Source organism: Coregonus clupeaformis, chromosome 36 (assembly GCF_020615455.1).
Source record: "Coregonus clupeaformis isolate EN_2021a chromosome 36, ASM2061545v1, whole genome shotgun sequence".
NCBI classification, from domain to species: Eukaryota; Metazoa; Chordata; class Actinopteri; order Salmoniformes; family Salmonidae; genus Coregonus; species Coregonus clupeaformis.
The window spans coordinates 6,004,692-6,022,658 of NC_059227.1; the positions used below are offsets into that span (position 1 = coordinate 6,004,692).

Here is a 17,967-nt window from a genome sequence, read left to right on the forward strand (position 1 = left end):
ACAGAATATAACCATGCAGAGTCAGCTGTTACCATAGAGACCTGTGACACTGATGACAGTTGACAACAAACAATAGAATAGAACCATGCAGAGTCAGCTGTTACCATAGAGACCTGTGACACTGATGACAGTTGACAACAAACAATAGAATAGAACCATGCAGGGTCAGCTGTTACCATAGAGACCTGTGACACTGATGACAGTTGACAACAAACAATAGAATAGAACCATGCAGGGTCAGCTGTTACCATAGAGACCTGTGACACTGATGACAGTTGACAACAAACAATAGAATATAACCATGCAAGGTCAGCTGTTACCATAGAGACCTGTGACACTGATGACAGTTGACAACAAACAATAGAATAGAACCATGCAGGGTCAGCTGTTACCATAGAGACCTGTGACACTGATGACAGTTGACAACAAACAAACAATAGAATAGAACCATGCAGAGTCAGCTGTTACCATAGAGACCTGTGACACTGATGACAGTTGACAACAAACAAACAATAGAATAGAACCATGCAGGGTCAGCTGTTACCATAGAGACCTGTGACACTGATGACAGTTGACAACAAACAAACAATAGAATAGAACCATGCAGAGTCAGCTGTTACCATAGAGACCTGTGACACTGATGACAGTTGACAACAAACAATAGAATAGAACCATGCAGGGTCAGCTGTTACCATAGAGACCTGTGACACTGATGACAGTTGACAACAAACAACTGAATAGAACCATGCAGGGTCAGCTGTTACCATAGAGACCTGTGACACTGATGACAGTTGACAACAAACAATAGAATAGAACCATGCAGAGTCAGCTGTTACCATAGAGACCTGTGACACTGATGACAGTTGACAACAAACAATAGAATAGAACCATGCAGGGTCAGCTGTTACCATAGAGACCTGTGACACTGATGACAGTTGACAACAAACAATAGAATAGAACCATGCAGAGTCAGCTGTTACCATAGAGACCTGTGACACTGATGACAGTTGACAACAAACATCCTGTGCTTTGTGGGATATTTACAGTACAGATGGTATTACTCTCCCGAGTGGCGCAGTGGTCTAAGGCACTGCATCGCAGTGCTAGCTGTGCCACTAGAGATCCTGGTTCAAACCCAGGCTCTGTCGTAGCCGGCCGCGACCGGGAGACCCATGGGGCGGCGCACAATTGGCCCAGGATAGGGGAGGGAATGGCCAGCAGAGGATGTAGCTCAGTTGGTAGAGCATGGCGTTTGCAACGCCAGGGTTGTGGGTTCGATAAAATAATGTATGCGCTAACTGTAAATCGCTCTGGATAAGAGCGTCTGCTAAATGACTAAAATGTAAATGTATGAAGCTGTTGTTTGCTTGATGCACTCGATATATTGTAAGGTAGTAAAGACCCTGTCCTGTGTTATTGAAACTGATTTAACTGTAAATCTGTTTTTCTAAAGCCTTATTTGTTTGTAAGGGGGAATCCACGTCTCAGTGAAATGACATGTCTAATCACAGACAGACTTATTTTTGGTATAGAAGAGCACACACACACGCTCTCTCTGCCAGCTTTCCCTCTGTTTCCCACAGCCATTGCTTGCCTATGGCATGGAGATTCGAGAGCCCAATGTGTTCTACAAGAGATGGAGTGATGGGTTACAGCCATGGTGCAGCTTGTATCGTGGCAGACTGTGATCTGTGTTGGGTCTCTAATCTAAACAGTGTGAACACAGCATCCGTCAAAGCCACCCCTGCCACCGGTCACTTGACTCAGATTAAACACATTCCCACAGCCAGGTGTTTCTCATGAGCTGATCAGAGACCAGGCTATGCTCAATAGGCAACATTCTACAAGTCAGAAAGGAGAAAGCCTGTTCTAGTTATTGTATTTCTATCTGATAATTGTGTACGTTTATACCCAGTGGTATAAAAAGAGAGATGGAAAGGACTCAGTGAGAAATAGCATGCATACAAATGAAAGCAACCAACCAACAACAAATCATTCTGCTGTGGGATTGTTTTGAATGGCATTTAACCTTTTCCCCCAGAGAGAACATGGTCAAAACACTTGAACACTGCTACTAAGGGCAACCAACCAAGCAAGTCTCCCATTAGACTATTCCCTTCTGGCCATCTCCACTCTGGATGTCTGTCTGTTAGTGCATCACGTGAGAGGAATGCTAGCATCTCAGCCTCCTGCGCCCAATCATCCATGCTTATATCCCAAATACATTTTACATTTTAGTCATTTAGCAGACACTCTTATCCAGAGCGACTCACAGTTAGTGAGTTCATACATTTTCATACTGGCCCCCCGTGGGAAACGAACCCACAACCTTGGCGTTGCAAGCGCAATGCTCTACCAACTGAGCTACAGGGGACCAGGGCCCATCAAAAGTAGTGCACTATATAGGGAATAGGGTGCCATTCTTCCCCATTTTCCCCAGTGTATTTATACCCGTGTTCTCTGTTTGTCTGTTGCCAGTTCGTTTTGTTTTGGCAAGTCTACCAGTGGCCACTGGCCAGGGACAGGGAGGGAGTAGGACAGGTATGGCTAGGAGTGGCCACTGGACAGGGACAGGGACAGGAAGGCAGTAGGACAGGTATGGCTAGGAGTGGCCACTGGCCAGGGACAGGGAGAGAGTAGGACAGGTATGGCTAGGAGTGGCCACTGGCCAGGGAGGGAGTAGGACAGGTATGGCTAGGAGTGGCCACTGGACAGGAAGGGAGAAGGACAGGTATGGCTAGGAGTGGCCACTGGACAGGGAGGGAGTAGGACAGGTATGGCTAGGAGTGGCCACTGGACAGGAAGGGAGTAGGACAGGTATGGCTAGGAGTGGCCACTGGCCCAGGGACAGGGAGTACAACACACAATAAGGTAAAGACTACAGATGACCAAGCATTTGGACAAGCACCATCAGTAGGAGATGCTTTATTATGAATCACTATCTGGTTATTGTAGAGATTTTGTTATGTTAGGTTTCAGAAATTGTCCAATGTTCTGTACTCTACTCTTTCAGACCATAGACATATACAGTACATCGATGTTTCAGACAGTTGAAATATAGGGGAGAAGTATAGGGGAGAAGGGGTGAGTAGAGGGCCAAAGGATAACTGTAAATTAAGTGAAGTGTCTGCTAATTGTCTGCAGATTTGACATGATGTCCCAATTCCTTTAGCAGAAAAACATCCATGTTGAAAGGCATGGCTCCATCAATGGTGTAATGTTCTGTACTCTACCCTTTCAGACAGTTGAAAAACAGCGAGGTGATGAAATCAAGGGGAGTAGAGTTGGGCAAAGTAAAACTGTAGATCACCTGAGATGAAGCACATATGTTGGTTATAACCTTTACTGAATTGATTGTGTTCTTCCTTTTGTAGGAAAAATATCCATGGCTCCGTGAATGGCTGCCTCACACAGCAGAGAGATGTGAGTCTGCTTCACACAGCAGAGAGATGTGTCTGCTTCACACAGCAGAGACATATATTTGTATGTCTGCCTTACACAGCAAACATGCCTCTTTCTCCTTATCCATAAGCACATCCTGCTTAAACAGTTTTAGTCTTGAATAACCTCAGACAATTTCACTAAAAGTACCTCAGACTGGATGTCCTGCTAACGAACTCAACCTGTTTCCAACATGGAGACTGGAATCCCTATAATTAGTTGTTTTATGTGGATGAAATCTTGTCCTAGAAATCCTTGTGTGTGTAAATGGAAATCTCTTAACCCTCTTGCAGACTGGATTGGACTTGACGCTGTGGGTGGTGGCGTTTGTCTGAGAAAATCAGTTATTTCACAAGCTGTATGTATTTTAAGAGTTATTTTCTATATAAAAGATGTTTAGCGAAAGAGAGAGGAGAATAGTTTGTTTGAGGAAAAGGAACATTGTGTTTAGTTTTTCCCTTCCTCCAATTTCGCAGTTCCTTCCTTGAACTGTTAAATGATGGATTGTCGCACGGAAAAAAACATTGATACTTTGTAGCGTGCCACAAGGACATCACTCTTTGGAAGTTCCGGAAATGTCATGATGTTCTTCTATAAGCAGCATGGCTACAGAACAATGTACAGTACTTCCTGATAGGCCTCAGCAAAGACATCCTAGACACTATGGGTATGCATTATATCATTCCTTGTGTGTATGGAATTTCAGCATGACGATTCAATAGTATAAAGGCCTATTCTGTATTATATGATGATCACTATTGTTTAAAAGTAGCTAACTGCATTGTAATGGTTTTGTTCTAACCAGGCTCAGACTTATGGTCACGATGGTCACGTCACAAATTAAAATCAATAACTGTATTTTGTCCTTCTTCATCCTTCTCTTCATTACTATACATTTACAGATTATTTTAGCCAATGAAAATGTTCAGTTGCCACAAACCAGTAATAATAACATGCAACCACCATATTTAGATGCGCATAAATTACCCTGCTGTTTCTGCATTATGTTTTTTATTAAAAACATGATAAAACATATTAGATTTTTTTTTTTTACATAATCTGTCATCTAGCTTCCATTGTGGGTTGTGCTGCAGAGAAATTGCATTATACCATTATATTGATATAATCCAATCTGCCAGAGGAGCAACATCTCAGAGCCAGGCGATGCCAGAACCAATCAGAGGAGCTGCATCTCAGAGCCAGGGCAATGCCAAGGCCAATCTAAGGAGTTTTGGAAATCTTCATTGGACCATGGAGAACCGAGGAGAGACGTCTAATGGTCCCTCTACAGCTGTTAAGATGGTTGACACTGACTTCCTTGAAACTGTCATTTCACTCTGGACCTCCTCACAGGTACTGATGCCATGCCAACAGAGCTCTTCAGGCTCTGTGCTTCTGTTTACCAACTAAACTAATCTGGGATGTGCTATTTCACTGTTTTTACAGAAGGTAAGCTAAGAGTAAAATCAAATTTTCCAACGATTTCAGTTCAATATTGATTCGGTGCCCATGGAAAGGTCAAGGTCACATGGTAGATGACCTTTGGTAGAGGACCATTCGTTTTGCGCTTACATAAGATGCAGTTGGCCAATTTATTGTAAAACTATTACATCAAAACATGTATGTAGCTACATACCAAATGAAACCAAGGAAATGGTAGCTGTTTATTCAGCAGCTAAATTGCAGTGATTGAGATCAATTTCCACCGTTTAGGTTTGTTTTCGTTTGTGTCCCAAAGAATCCGTCTTCGATTCTATTTATACTTACGATATCCAGGAAATGATCAGGGTCGGCTACAGCAGCTGAATAATACAGAACCACAGGGCTTGACAAAATGGCAGGCTCATTTCTGTGGCTGTCTGGGTCTAAAATCAAACATATTTCTTAATTTTTTTGTATAAAATTGGACGTAACTATTTTAAGTACCACTAACACACACACTAACACTGTCTGAAATATGACACATTTCATAAAGTAAAATGCCATTAATAGAAAGATAAATATTTGACTTGTGGGTTTAGTTCTATTAAACCAAGCAGGGGACCAGTATGGTTGTAATTGTGTTTTTTCATAACTGGGAGGTTTATTCAGTAAATATTCTCCTAGCATGGCAGTCTTATAATAATAGACCTATAATGACACTAATTTAGCTGGTACAAGAAGTAAAACAGGGTAGAAATTGAATATTCATAATAACAGATGAATAAATGTGTCTTTTTACAACAACAACAATGATCTCAATCACAGCGCATGAACCCCTAAAATCTATAAAGACTTTTATTGCACGAACAAGAAAAATGGAATTGTATGGTGGTGGAATTGTAAGCCTGTTGTATAAATGGTGTGCATAGTATGGACAGTATATGAACAGAAAAGGTGTGCACAGCAGTAGTTATATAGGATGAGCGTTGACTAGTAGGTAAAACAGTATATAAATAAGTGACCAGGGTTCATTAACTCTATCTATGTACATTGGGCAGCAGTCTCTATGATGCAGGGTACCGGGTGGTAGCCGGCTAGTACCAGTGACTAAGGTTCAGGACAGGGTACCGGGCAGAGGCCAGCTAGTGATGACTGTTTAACAATCTGATGGCCTGGAGATAGAAGCTGTTTATCAGTCTGTCCGTCCCAGCTTTGATGCATCTGTACTGTCTCTTCCTTCTAGATGGTAGCAGAGTGGATAGGCCGTGGCTTGGGTGGCTGAGGTCCTTATAGATCTTCTTGGCCTTCCTGTGACACCGGGTGCTATAGATGTCCTGGAGGGCAGGCAGTGTGCACCCGGTGATGCGTTGGGCTGACGACACCACCTTCTGGAGAGCCATGCGGTTGCGGGCGGTGTAGTTGCCGTACCAGGCGGCGATACAGCCCGACAGAATGCTCTCGATGGTGGATCTGTAGAAGTTTGGGAGGGTCTTAAGGGCCAAGCCGAATTTCTTCAACCTCCTGAGGTTGAAAAGGTGCTGTTGCGCCTTCTTTCCCACACTGTTGGTGTGGAGGGACCATTTCAGGTCATCAGTGATGTGCACGGCAAGGAACTTTAAGCTTTGACCCTCTCCTGTCGATGTAGATGGGGGCGTGCTCTCTCTGCTCTCCTGTAGTCCACGATCAGATCCTTCATTTTGTTGATGTTGAGATGGAGGTTACCTCTCCGCCAGGGCTCTCACCTCCTCCCTGTAGGCTGTCTCGTCATTGTTGGTAATCAGGCCTACCTCTGTTGTGTCGTCAGCAAACTTGATGATTGAGTTGGAGACGTGCATAGCCACGCAGTCATGGGTGAACAGGGGGTACAGGAGGGGGCTGAGCACGCACCCCTGTAGGTCCCCTGTGTTGAGGATCAGAGTGGCGGAGGTCTTGTTGCCTACCTTCACCTGGGGTCGGCCCATCAGGAAGTACGGGTCTCAGTTGCACAGGAAGGAGAACGAGCTGTAATATAGCTAGCTATAGCAGCATCATTTTCTGGTAGGTTGTAGTAGGTACTTCTTTTCAACTGAAAGTTATTTACCAATGGACTGACAATTGTTTTAGTGCTTTGTGAAGTAACAGCACGTGTAAATACATATCTAACACTAGATGGCGAACTAGGACCAGACACTAATGGCAGGTGTAGTTATACTTTTCGCCGCTAGATACCGCAAAATTCCACTTTTTTCACTGCCAATATCAATCCCACAATCCTTGCAAACGGTGTATTCATTTGAATGGCTCTAAACGTGAATGCAATTTGGAAAGCTAGCTAGACATTTCATGCAGATTTATACTTTACAATTATCTCCTTACTGCTTCTTCCACGTGGACATACATTGCTGAGGAGAGTCAAGACATTTCACAAAATGTGACGGTTAGTAAAATAATGATTGCAATAACTGAATTAGTAGCTAAATCAACTTTTTTCTTGCCATATGTTTCCTAAAAATAAAACTAGCAAACGTTAGCTAGCTGGTTGGCTAGCCACCCACCCTTTGCTAGGCTATCTAGTTTCAGCTAGCTAACTTACTTATCAATAGCAAGCTAGTCGACATCTTCAATATTAGCTAGTCAAGCTTTAATCTTAGTTTTGAGCTTGCCAACTATGTTAGCCTGACCAAGTTTAATGTTTTCCTGAGCTAGCTAGGCCCATCACCATATGCTGTCACGGATCTCATTAGCTATTAAAAATATAGCCTAGTCAGACGGTTACCCTGGAACATCATATTAGCCCGTTACAATTTGCTAGTTAGGGTCTCATTAACCGACTAAACTCAACTCCACGGTTAAGTCGGCTAGGGTCTCATTAACATTTGTGTCATTAGCGTGCCTGCTTTCTAAACGTAGACAGCTAAAGAACGTTGTATTGTCACCCGGATGAGATGAGTATTGCGACATTTTACTATCAAAACATTAGACACGTAGTTACATTAATTTCGTTAGATAACTACTTATCTGCGTGTTCGCAGCTCATTGTGCTAGAAAGGTAGCTAGCTAGTGAGCTTGCTGCTAGCTGACATTAGTTCACACATTGCTTCGTACTCTGTGGGCTGGCAAGGTTAGTAATTTAGCAATGCTATCTAGCAAATTAGCAAATGTGTACTTAGCTAACTAGGTAAGATATCATGTTACAATGTGTGCTGCTTTGTAACATTTCTATTTAGTTTGTTTGCTTCTAGTAGGTACGTGGGTTGTGGTTGACCAGCATAGCCAACGCCTCGTCGTTAGCTAGCTAACTATGCTTAGTCTACTTCAAAATAATCGATTCCTCAACTGCTTGCCCGTCGTCTCCCATTTCTGGGTATCAAGCTTCGATCCCGCTAGTCCTCGACTCAGTATTTTTGTGGAGGAAACTAACGTTAGTTGCCGTAGGCTACTTCCGAGAACAAACTCTCTGATCTTTCACAGCAAAGAAAGAGCTAGCTAGGGAGAAAGAGAAGAGGCCAGGCAGGCATCTCGACCACCAAGCAGACAGAACCGTGCGTTGGTAATAGGCTATTGCAATGCTGTATCTCGCAATTTATTGGCTTGCAATGTCTTGCGCAAATTCACTTAAGTAGGGGCTGTCAATAAGTAAGTAGGCTGAGCTATTCTACACGCAACAGACCGAAGACACACTAGAGTTGTTCATAGTGAGGAGGAAGAGCAGGCGAGGGAGAGAGGATCGGGGCAGGCAGACACAATGTGCGCATAGGCTATTTCTTTTCATCTGTTTTCTTGCAATGTCTTTTCTTATAATGCCTCGTAAATTCACCAAAAGAGTATATATATTAGGCTATCATTGAGTATGGATAAGCTATTCTTCAATGCGTCAGTTTAATTAGACCTAACTGTACAATAAAAAAGTTTTGTCTATAGCTTATTTAATGAAACCCTGGCTGGCTGTTGATGTCCTGATGTCCTACTAGGTCAGAGCTCTCCAACCCGATTCCTGAAGAGCTACCTTCCTGAAGGTTTTTGCTCCAACCCCAGTTGTAACAAACCTTATTCAGTTTATCCCCACCTAATTATTGAATCAGATGCGCAAGATTAGGGTTCGAGTGAACCTACAGGATGGCAGCTCTCCACGTAAAGGGTTGGAGAGTCCTACCCTAGGCAATAGATCACAAAGCAGGGCATCCCCCGCTAAACTTTTTGGAAATGGCAAGTTCAATTTCTCATCCATAAATGCATCTCAATTGCAAATACGGTTCAGCAGCTCTAATCAGCATGATGGGGGGCATTGTTATTAGGAAGGACGTCTACCATGGATCGCTAAAATACTGATTATGATCACACTTCATCAATTGAAATATTATGGGGACACCTTTACATTTGGCAGCCAAGCACGAGTTATCGGTGTAGCCTATTATCGCCTAGACATGATGTTGACATATCTTCACACCTAGAATAAAAACCTCCAGGCTTCCATCAAGAGTCAATTTAAACTAGGAAAAAAATAAAGAATTACTGGGGGGCAGTTTGGGAAAAACTAATCCTGTGTGAATCATCCTCTGGAATAGCACACATGCTTGGATAAAAATAATGAACAACATCTCTAGTAATACCCGTCTGAATAGGGCAATACCATGGCAAAGAATATTAGCGTAGAGTGCGCCACATCATCCCATGGGATCCATCAAGGCTGCACACAGAAGAAATAGCACTGAAATATTATAGTTCCTATATTCAAACATAATAGGCCTTTTTATAGGCTAAGTTGATGAGCAAATGGATAACACCATGCTCATGTCAGTCCTCTAGAATGCAAATGTAGCCTTCCTAGTAGGACTCTGCAATAATGAGGTAGTGTGTTACATGTGTGCGCATTTGTTTTGAGCGTGTCGTTGGAGTCGTGCAAGCGTGACTCCAACCACAGGAGTCGGAGTCGACTCCAAAAATCCTAGAGTCGTGCACCACTAGCTACACTAGTGCATTGTTGGAAGGCGCTTGTTAACAATGCTAGCTTAGCTTAATGTGGTCCTCTGTAGCTCAGCTGGTAGAGCACGGCGCTTGTAACGCCAAGGTAGTGGGTTCGATCCCCGGGACCACCCATACACAAAAAAAAATGTATGCACGCATGACTGTAAGTCGCTTTGGATAAACGCGTCTGCTAAATGGCTTATTATTATTATTATTATTATTATAATGTTACAGGCACATTATGTTGTAATCTGCCATTTTTTTATTTAGACCAACTTGTTTCCCTGTAGCTAGTTGAATCATAGTTGTCATATGAACTAGTAGTAGCACTCTCATCAGCTAAACGCAGCTTGTAATATAAGGAGGTTTGTGTCCAGGTCGTGAACCCGTGACAAAACAAGAACAGCATACACCAGACGTTCATTATCACCGCAACTCCTGCTATGCAGTGCATTCGGAAAGTATTCAGACCCCTTCCCTTTTTCCACATCTTGTTATGTTACAGCCTTATTCTAAAATTGATTTTTTTTATTTATTTCATCAATCTACACACTACCCCTTAATAACAAAGTGACAACAGGTTTTTAGAGATTTTAGAACATTTTATTAAAAAACTAGTATTTAGACCCTTTGCTATGAGACTCGAAATTGAGCTCCGGTGCGTCCTGTTTCTATTGATCATCCTTGAGATGTTTCTACAACTTGATTGGAGTCCACCTGTGGTAAATTCAATTGATTGGACATGATTTGGAAAGGCACACACCTGTCTATATAAAGTCCCAAGGTTGACACTGCATGTCAGAGCAAAAACCAAGCCACGAGGTCGAAGGAATTGTCTGTAGAGCTCAGAGACAGGCACAGATCTGGGGAAGGGTACCAAAAAAAATTCTGCAGCATTGAAGGTCCCCAAGAACACAGTGGCCTCCATTCTTAAATGGAAGAAGTTTGGAACCACCAAGACTCTTCCTAGAGCTGGCCGCCCGGCCAAACTGAGCAATCGGTGGAGAAGGGCCTTGGTCAGGGAGGTGACCAAGAACCCAATGGTCACTCTGATAGAGCTCCAGAGTTCCTCTGTGGAGATGGGAGAACCTTCCAGAAGGACAACCATCTCTGCAGCACTCCACCAATCAGGCCTTTATAGTAGTGGCCACTCCTCAGTAAAAGGCACATGACAGCCCGCTTGGAGTTTGCCAAAAGGCACCTAAAGGACTCTCAGACCATGAGAAACAAGAATATCTGGTCTGATGAAACCAAAATTGAACTCTTTGGCCTGAATGCCAAGCGTCATGTCTGGAGGAAACCTGGCACCATCCCTACGGTGAAGCATGGTGGCAGCATCATGCTGTGGGGATGTTTTCCAGCGGAAGGGACTGGGAGACTAGTCAGGATCGAGGGAAAGATGAACGGAGCAAAGTACAGAGAGATCCTTGATGAAAACCTGCTCCAGAGCGCTCAGGACCTCAGACTGGGGTGAAGGTTCACCTTCCAACAGGTCAATGACCCTAAACACACAGCCAAGACAACGCAGGAGTGGTTTCGGGACAAGTCTCTGAATGTCCTTGAGTGGCCCGGACTTTAACCTTATTATTTTATTATTTCACCTTTATTTAACCAGGTAAGCCAGTTGAGAACAAGTTCTCATTTACAACTGCGACCTGGCCAAGATAAAGCAAAGCAGTGCGACAACAACAACAACAACACAGAGTTACATATGGGGTAAACAAAAACGTACAGTCAATAACAATAGAAAAATAAAAAATCTATATACAGTGTGTGCAAATGTAGTAAGTTATGGAGGTAAGGCAATAAATAGGCCATAGTGCAAAATAATTTACAATTTAGTATTAACACTGGAGTGATAGATGTGAAGAAGATGATGTGCAAATAGAGATACTGGGGTGCAAATGAGCAAAATAAATAACAATATGGGGATGAGGTAGTTGGGTGGGCTAATTACAGATGGGCTGTGTACAGGTGCAGTGATCGGTAAGGTGCTCTGACAACTGATGCTTAAAGTTAGTGAGGGAGATAAGTGTCTCCAGCTTCAGAGATTTTTGCAGTTTGTTCCAGTCTTTGGCAGCAGAGAACTGGAAGGAATGGTGGCCAAAGGAGGTGTTGGCTTTGGGGATGACCAGTGAGATAAACCTGCTGGAGCGCATACTACGGGTGGGTGTTGCTTATGTAACATCTCTGGATAGGCCTGAAAATAGCTGTGCAGCGACGGTCCCCATCCAACCTGACAGAGCTTGAGAGGAATGGGAGAAAATCCCCAAATACAGGTGTGCCAAGCTTGTAGCATCATACCCAAGAAGACTCGAGGCTGTAATCGCTGCCAAAGGTGCTTCAACAAAGTACTGAGTAAAGGGTCTGAATACTTATGTAAATGTCATATTTCAGTTTTATATTTTTAATACATTTGCAAAAATGTCTAACCTGTTTTTGCCTTGTCATTATGGGTTATTGTGTGTAGATTGATGGATTTTTTTTATTTTGTCAATTTTAGAATAATGCTGTAACGTAACAAAATGTGGGGGGAAAATCAAGGGGTCTGAATACTTTTAACAATGCACTGTATGTCTTGTGGTGTACCTCCATCTTTTGAGTGGGTGACAGTTCACAGACAACTTTGGGTTAAGGGGGTTGGCTTGACAATTTGGCATGACGTTTGTGCACTATGAATGACATACCTTTTTTACACTGTTGACGAAGTTTGTTCCTCTCCAATAGTGTCTCTTACTATGGCCTCTGGAAGTCATGAAGGGCAAAGCAGGGAATTCCAACCGCTCAACCAGGGAAAACCTCATGGATTTCTCCATCACATCAGCGACCACTCTGCAGCTGACAAGAACATGAAGGAGGTGAGTGCACCTCAAGGGGGGGAAGTGTACAACTTGGTACCCAACTGCATCCCGATTCTCCACACTTCTCCCGCAGTGTGCACGTGCCCACTCCATGTCATTGAAATAAAAGCCTTAGGTTGATGTAAGCGTTGACTGGGAGGAGTTTTCACCATTGTTAAATCTATGATGGCGATCGTGTAAATACACAGTGTGGAGAGTCGGGAGCATACAGTGATTCTGTTATGAATATGAACCAAGAAGTGTTTACTAACTGTAGTCAAACATTTTCTCTTTAAAAGAAAACTGTGTGTTTATCACCTATCCTTTTGTTTTAGGTGGATGTTTTAAATAAGGAAGAAATAGATAACGAGAGGTGAGTTTTCCAGGAAGGAGATTGTCACATGGACCTGTGTGGATCCAATGCACAAGCTGCCTTTCCTAGCACTGCAGTCACAGCTGCTCAGTTACTGGGGGAAATCTAACCGTCGAAACATCTTTCCATCTTTTCCGAAGCATAGTTTCCTAACTAAGCAGTGCTTGTATCAAGACAAAAACCTTACCTTTTTTATCAGCTGGACTCTCCTCCTTCTCTCCCCAACAGATTTCCCGTGAGTCGCGGTGCACACATCTCTGGCAAAGCGAAACAAGTGTCTGTGTGCTACAAGAGGAAGTGTTCGTTGTCGCGTCACGGCGTCGTGGTGAGCTCCTGCGTGCGCCGCAGAGCGCCCCCCGCAGGTCGGGCTGTCTGTGACATGGCCAACAAGGAGAATGAACTGACCTGCTCAGAGGAAGTGCAGGCCATACACTACAATGACTGCTGCGTTTTCCCCGTCAACTCTGCGGCAGAAGCAGGCTCCAAGATGGCAGGGCCGGGAAACAAGTACAGTGATTACTTCACGGAGGTGAGATACTACCAGCTAGCCCCAGTTCACTCCCTACCCCGTCCCATAGGCCCCCTGATCCTTTGATGTTTGCAGACCTGTAGGGAGCGATCATTGGGACGGACCACTGCTGCGCTACATACTTTCCATTCCCAACATCAAACCCTTGCCCCTGCGCTCTTGGATCTGAGAGGGTTGGAATTGTCACCATATTGCCAATACCTCTCCAATCCTTGCACAGTGGGTAGATGCAAGGGATATATTCGTAGACACTGTTTATTGGGAAGAAAAGTGTCGCTCAATGTTATTCTCTTTCTGAGACCATGCAAGCGTTTTTTTCTGTTTGTTCGTTTAGCTTTTGAAGTGGATTTTATTGACATGTTTTGTAATGCCCCCCTCCTTGTGGGAATCTTTCCTGACCAGCTATCAAAGGATCATGATGCAATGACACGTGTGCTTTTTGGAAGGAATCTCCGGCTAAATGTAGCTCTGACGCTATGGCGAAGAAACGCCAGCGAACTAGTGGCGTACTTGATCAGGTAGGAACGCTGACTTCTCATCCATCTTCATGTTTGGAAGGACTTCCTCTCCATATACTGTTAACGATTAATCAACACGTTCATATCCAATAAACACTGTCTTTGTTCCGTAGAATTGAAGACACAGGCGTGCTTCTTGACTGCCTACCAGTTATAACGAAAAAGTGAGTGTCACAGTTGAATTGAACATTATAATGGTTGGCTGTGATGAGACAACTTGTGACACGCGTATTCATGTTGTCTCTCGTTTTGCTCGCGTAGCCTTCAAGACGAAGCTCCGTGCATATCACTGGGCTGTTGTGTAGACCTCCTGCCACAAGTCAAAACCATCCTCGCCAGTAAATATGAAGAGTAGGTTAAACTGTGGAATTTTGTATTTATTTATTTTACCCTTTATTTTTACCAGGTAAGTTGACTGAGAACAAATTCTCATTTACAGCAACGACCTGTAGTTGCTGCTGCTGAAGAAGTACCGGTGGGATCCACCTGAATGCTAATTTTAGTTCTGTCCCTTCTCCAGACACCTGATTGTGGGTCTACACTGGGTTCAGTCTGTCATTAAGAAATGGTGGCCAGAACTCTCCGCAAACAGCAAGAGCCTGCAGGACAGCTGCTCAGAGGACAGGTATATTAACAGGTTTTCATATTTTGCTGTTCGCTCCCACGTTTGGTTTACTTAACCATTTACATTACATTTAACCAACTTACTCTTTCTCCTGACAGCACAGTTAGGGTCTTAGTGGCAGCGCACATTGAAAGGCTCTGTGCATGATTTTGCTACAAGCCTAATTTGACTTATGTCTGTTTTGCAGGAACCTCCGAGTGATGAAGCAGCAGCTGAAGGAATTATGGGAGGAAGGACCCCGGTTAAGTTTAGTTCCGGGAAGTACAGGAGAGATGGCAAAGGTAAGGTGTCATTGCGACCCTTCATGTTATTGATCCTTTATCTTCGTCCATTCCAGGCCATTGAGGCTAGATATGGGGGTGGGGACCACAAAAGATCAGAACTCATCATGAGGGGCCGCAGTAGCTCGCAGGTAAGCATACCCACACATGCAGTCAGAGCAATCCCTAGCTTTTCGGGGGCCCCAAGTTACAATTTTGTTGAGGGGGGGGGACCCCTCCCACCCACCTTGCGAGCAAAACGTTATGATCCGTGGGCCTACAAAACGGGCTGCCAGTTGCCCTTCCCTGGTCTGTAGCTCAATTGGTAGAGCATGGCGCTTGTAACGCCAGGGTAGTGGGTTCGATCCCCGGGACCACCCATACGTAAAAATGTATGCGCACATGACTGTAAGTCGCTTTGGATAAAAGCGTCTGCTAAATGGCTTATTATAATAATTATTATATAATAATTATTATTACATTTGACATTTGAGTCAACGTCTCTCACCATTCTCTCCTCTCTCTCACCAGGCCATTGAGTCTTATCTATCACAACTTCGCTGACCAATCAGTCAATGTAGCACTGAAGAAGCCACCATTACTGCCGGATAGAGCTGTGTCTTGAACGTTACCTGGAGCCAGAGACACTAAAGACAAGACAATGCTCCACACACCGACAGGAACCATGTTCTATTCTATGGGGATTGATGGACTGAGCAATTCAGACAACTCCCGTACTCCCATCACAACTGAGACACAAGAGAGGAAGGAGCCTTTCTCTTTGCAAAACCAGGAATGACTACTTCACATTGAAGTGGATCGACGTCTTGCGACGGTGCAATTCTTCAATCGACTAACATGAGACTGAGACTTGACCAGAAAGGCACCCTATTTCCTATATAGTGCACGTTTTGAACCGGAATAGGGTGCCATTTTGGATGCACACTGACTGGCTCTGGGCCTCTCTGTGAAGTGCCAAGTTCTTTCTCACCACCACAGCACTCTTCACCATGGTGTGTAAACCTGTACAGATCATGGATGTAACGGAATGCATGCCCCTTCCTTGTTTTAATGCTATTTGATTCTTCCACTCATGTCCTGAATCATGAACTTGAAACGGATGCGGTCTTAAGTTATGAGAGCTCTTCTTGTTTTTTTTGTTTTGTTTTTTGCCTGTTCATGAACGACGTTTGACTGTAAAAGTGTAAATACAGTGATTCTTTTAATCATCTTAAAAATAAAATTTCAAAAATAAATTACATTTATTTTTTTAAATGGTGGACACTTCACTATTCATGTGTTTTGCCCATTGTTATACAGTGCCTTCAGAAAGTATTCATACCCTTTGACTTAATACACATTTTGTGTTACAGCCTGAATTTGATCTTTTTCTCACCCATCTACACCCAATACCACATTATGACAAAGTGAAACGTTTTTCGACCTTTTTGCAAATATATTGAAAATGAAATACAGAAATCTCCTTTACCTAAGTATTCTCACACCTGTGACACTTCATAATGAGCACCATTTTCCTTTGATCATCCTTGATGTCACTACAACTTGATCGGAGTCCACCTGTGGCCAATTTCAATTGTTTAGACATGATTTAGAAAGGAACAGACCGGTCTATATAAGGTCCCACAGTTGGCAGTGTATGTCAGAACAGAAACTATACCAGGAACTGTCTAGATCTCCGAGAGAGAATTTTGATGAGGCATATACACTACACGACCAACAGTATGTGGACACCTGCTCGTCGAACATCTCATTTCCAAATCATGGGCATTGGTTTTTCCCAATTAACACACGTCAGCTGAAACTACATCGCAGGTACTCTTAACTCTAAAGACAAAACAGTTAGCCAATTTCCCCAAACCCCACAGACATCTTGCAAAATGAAGCACAGCAATCAAAATCATGTACTCCCATGTCAAAATGGAACTGCATATAAATGAGACGCACACATCAAATGAATCTAACTTAGTGACAACCGAGATCACACTGTGACATTCAAAACACTACTATCAGAACCTATTTCAGTGTAAAGAATAATATTTTGTCGTTATATTGTTTGTGTGTACTCAAACAAGAAAGGAACACAAATGCAAAAATTAAAGTTTTATATTACAACATGACTCAATACATGTCAAACAGCATACTGTAAGCACACATACAGTAAATTATTTTGCATATGCAAAGGAAGAAAAATAGGCCTATTTGTACTACAGTACTGTATGTTAGATCAATTGTACGGAATAGATAAATCAACTGTCAAAATACAGTAAAATCATAAGTCAAGAAACAAATACTCCATTGCGAAAACAAAATCAGTCATGCCTGTTGTTTTGGTCCAGCTACAGATTTTCATCAACATCACAGGCGATATTCTCCTTGGCCAGACAGCGGGGGAAATATCTTCTGGCATCCACCCCTGACAGGACTCTGCTGGAATGTCACCACAGGCCTCCTCCATTGCCTGGAGAAGGGCCATACGTTCATGGGGTTTGGGATCATACACCTTCCACCGCCATGCTGAAAACAACTCCTCAATGGGGTTGAGAATTGGGGAATATGGTGGGAGATAGAGAATTGTAAACCTGGGATGGTGATGGATACCAGTTGTGGACCTGAGCAGCCTGATGGAAACTCACGTTGTCCCAAATTAGAACATACATTTGCTGCTCAGGATCACCTGGCCCTCTCTGCTCTGGCTGAAAAAGATTGTCTTGTAAGGTGTTCAGGAAATTAAGGAGATGGTCAGTGTTGTATTGTCCAAGGGTGGCATGGCGGTGGAGGACCCCATTGTGGCTCATAGCTGGGCATCTGGTGACATTTCCCCCACGCTGGCCAATGACGGCTCGATGACCAATGAGGTTCCTTCCTCTCCTCCTCGTCTTTACTAAATTGAATCCAACCTCCTCTATGAATATGAGTTCCTGGGGGATGGGACTTGCATCCAACTCCACAAGTCTCTGAAATGACAGTAAATACTGTAATTGCTGAATAGTAAAG

General features: G+C 43.4%; 1 protein-coding gene across 1 annotated transcript; it reads left to right on the forward strand.

The window, feature by feature from the left end:
- Window positions 1–7,122: 7,122 nt before the first annotated feature.
- LOC121552492 (KATNB1-like protein 1) lies at window positions 7,123–16,324 on the forward strand. Its single transcript, XM_041865434.1, has 10 exons — window positions 7,123–7,279; window positions 12,535–12,665; window positions 12,983–13,020; window positions 13,249–13,549; window positions 13,952–14,067; window positions 14,181–14,231; window positions 14,329–14,418; window positions 14,588–14,692; window positions 14,880–14,973; window positions 15,484–16,324. The coding sequence occupies exons 2-10, from the start codon at window positions 12,546–12,548 to the stop codon at window positions 15,514–15,516; spliced, it is 948 nt and encodes a 315-aa protein (XP_041721368.1). The 5' UTR covers window positions 7,123–7,279; window positions 12,535–12,545; the 3' UTR covers window positions 15,517–16,324.
- Window positions 16,325–17,967: the final 1,643 nt, after the last annotated feature.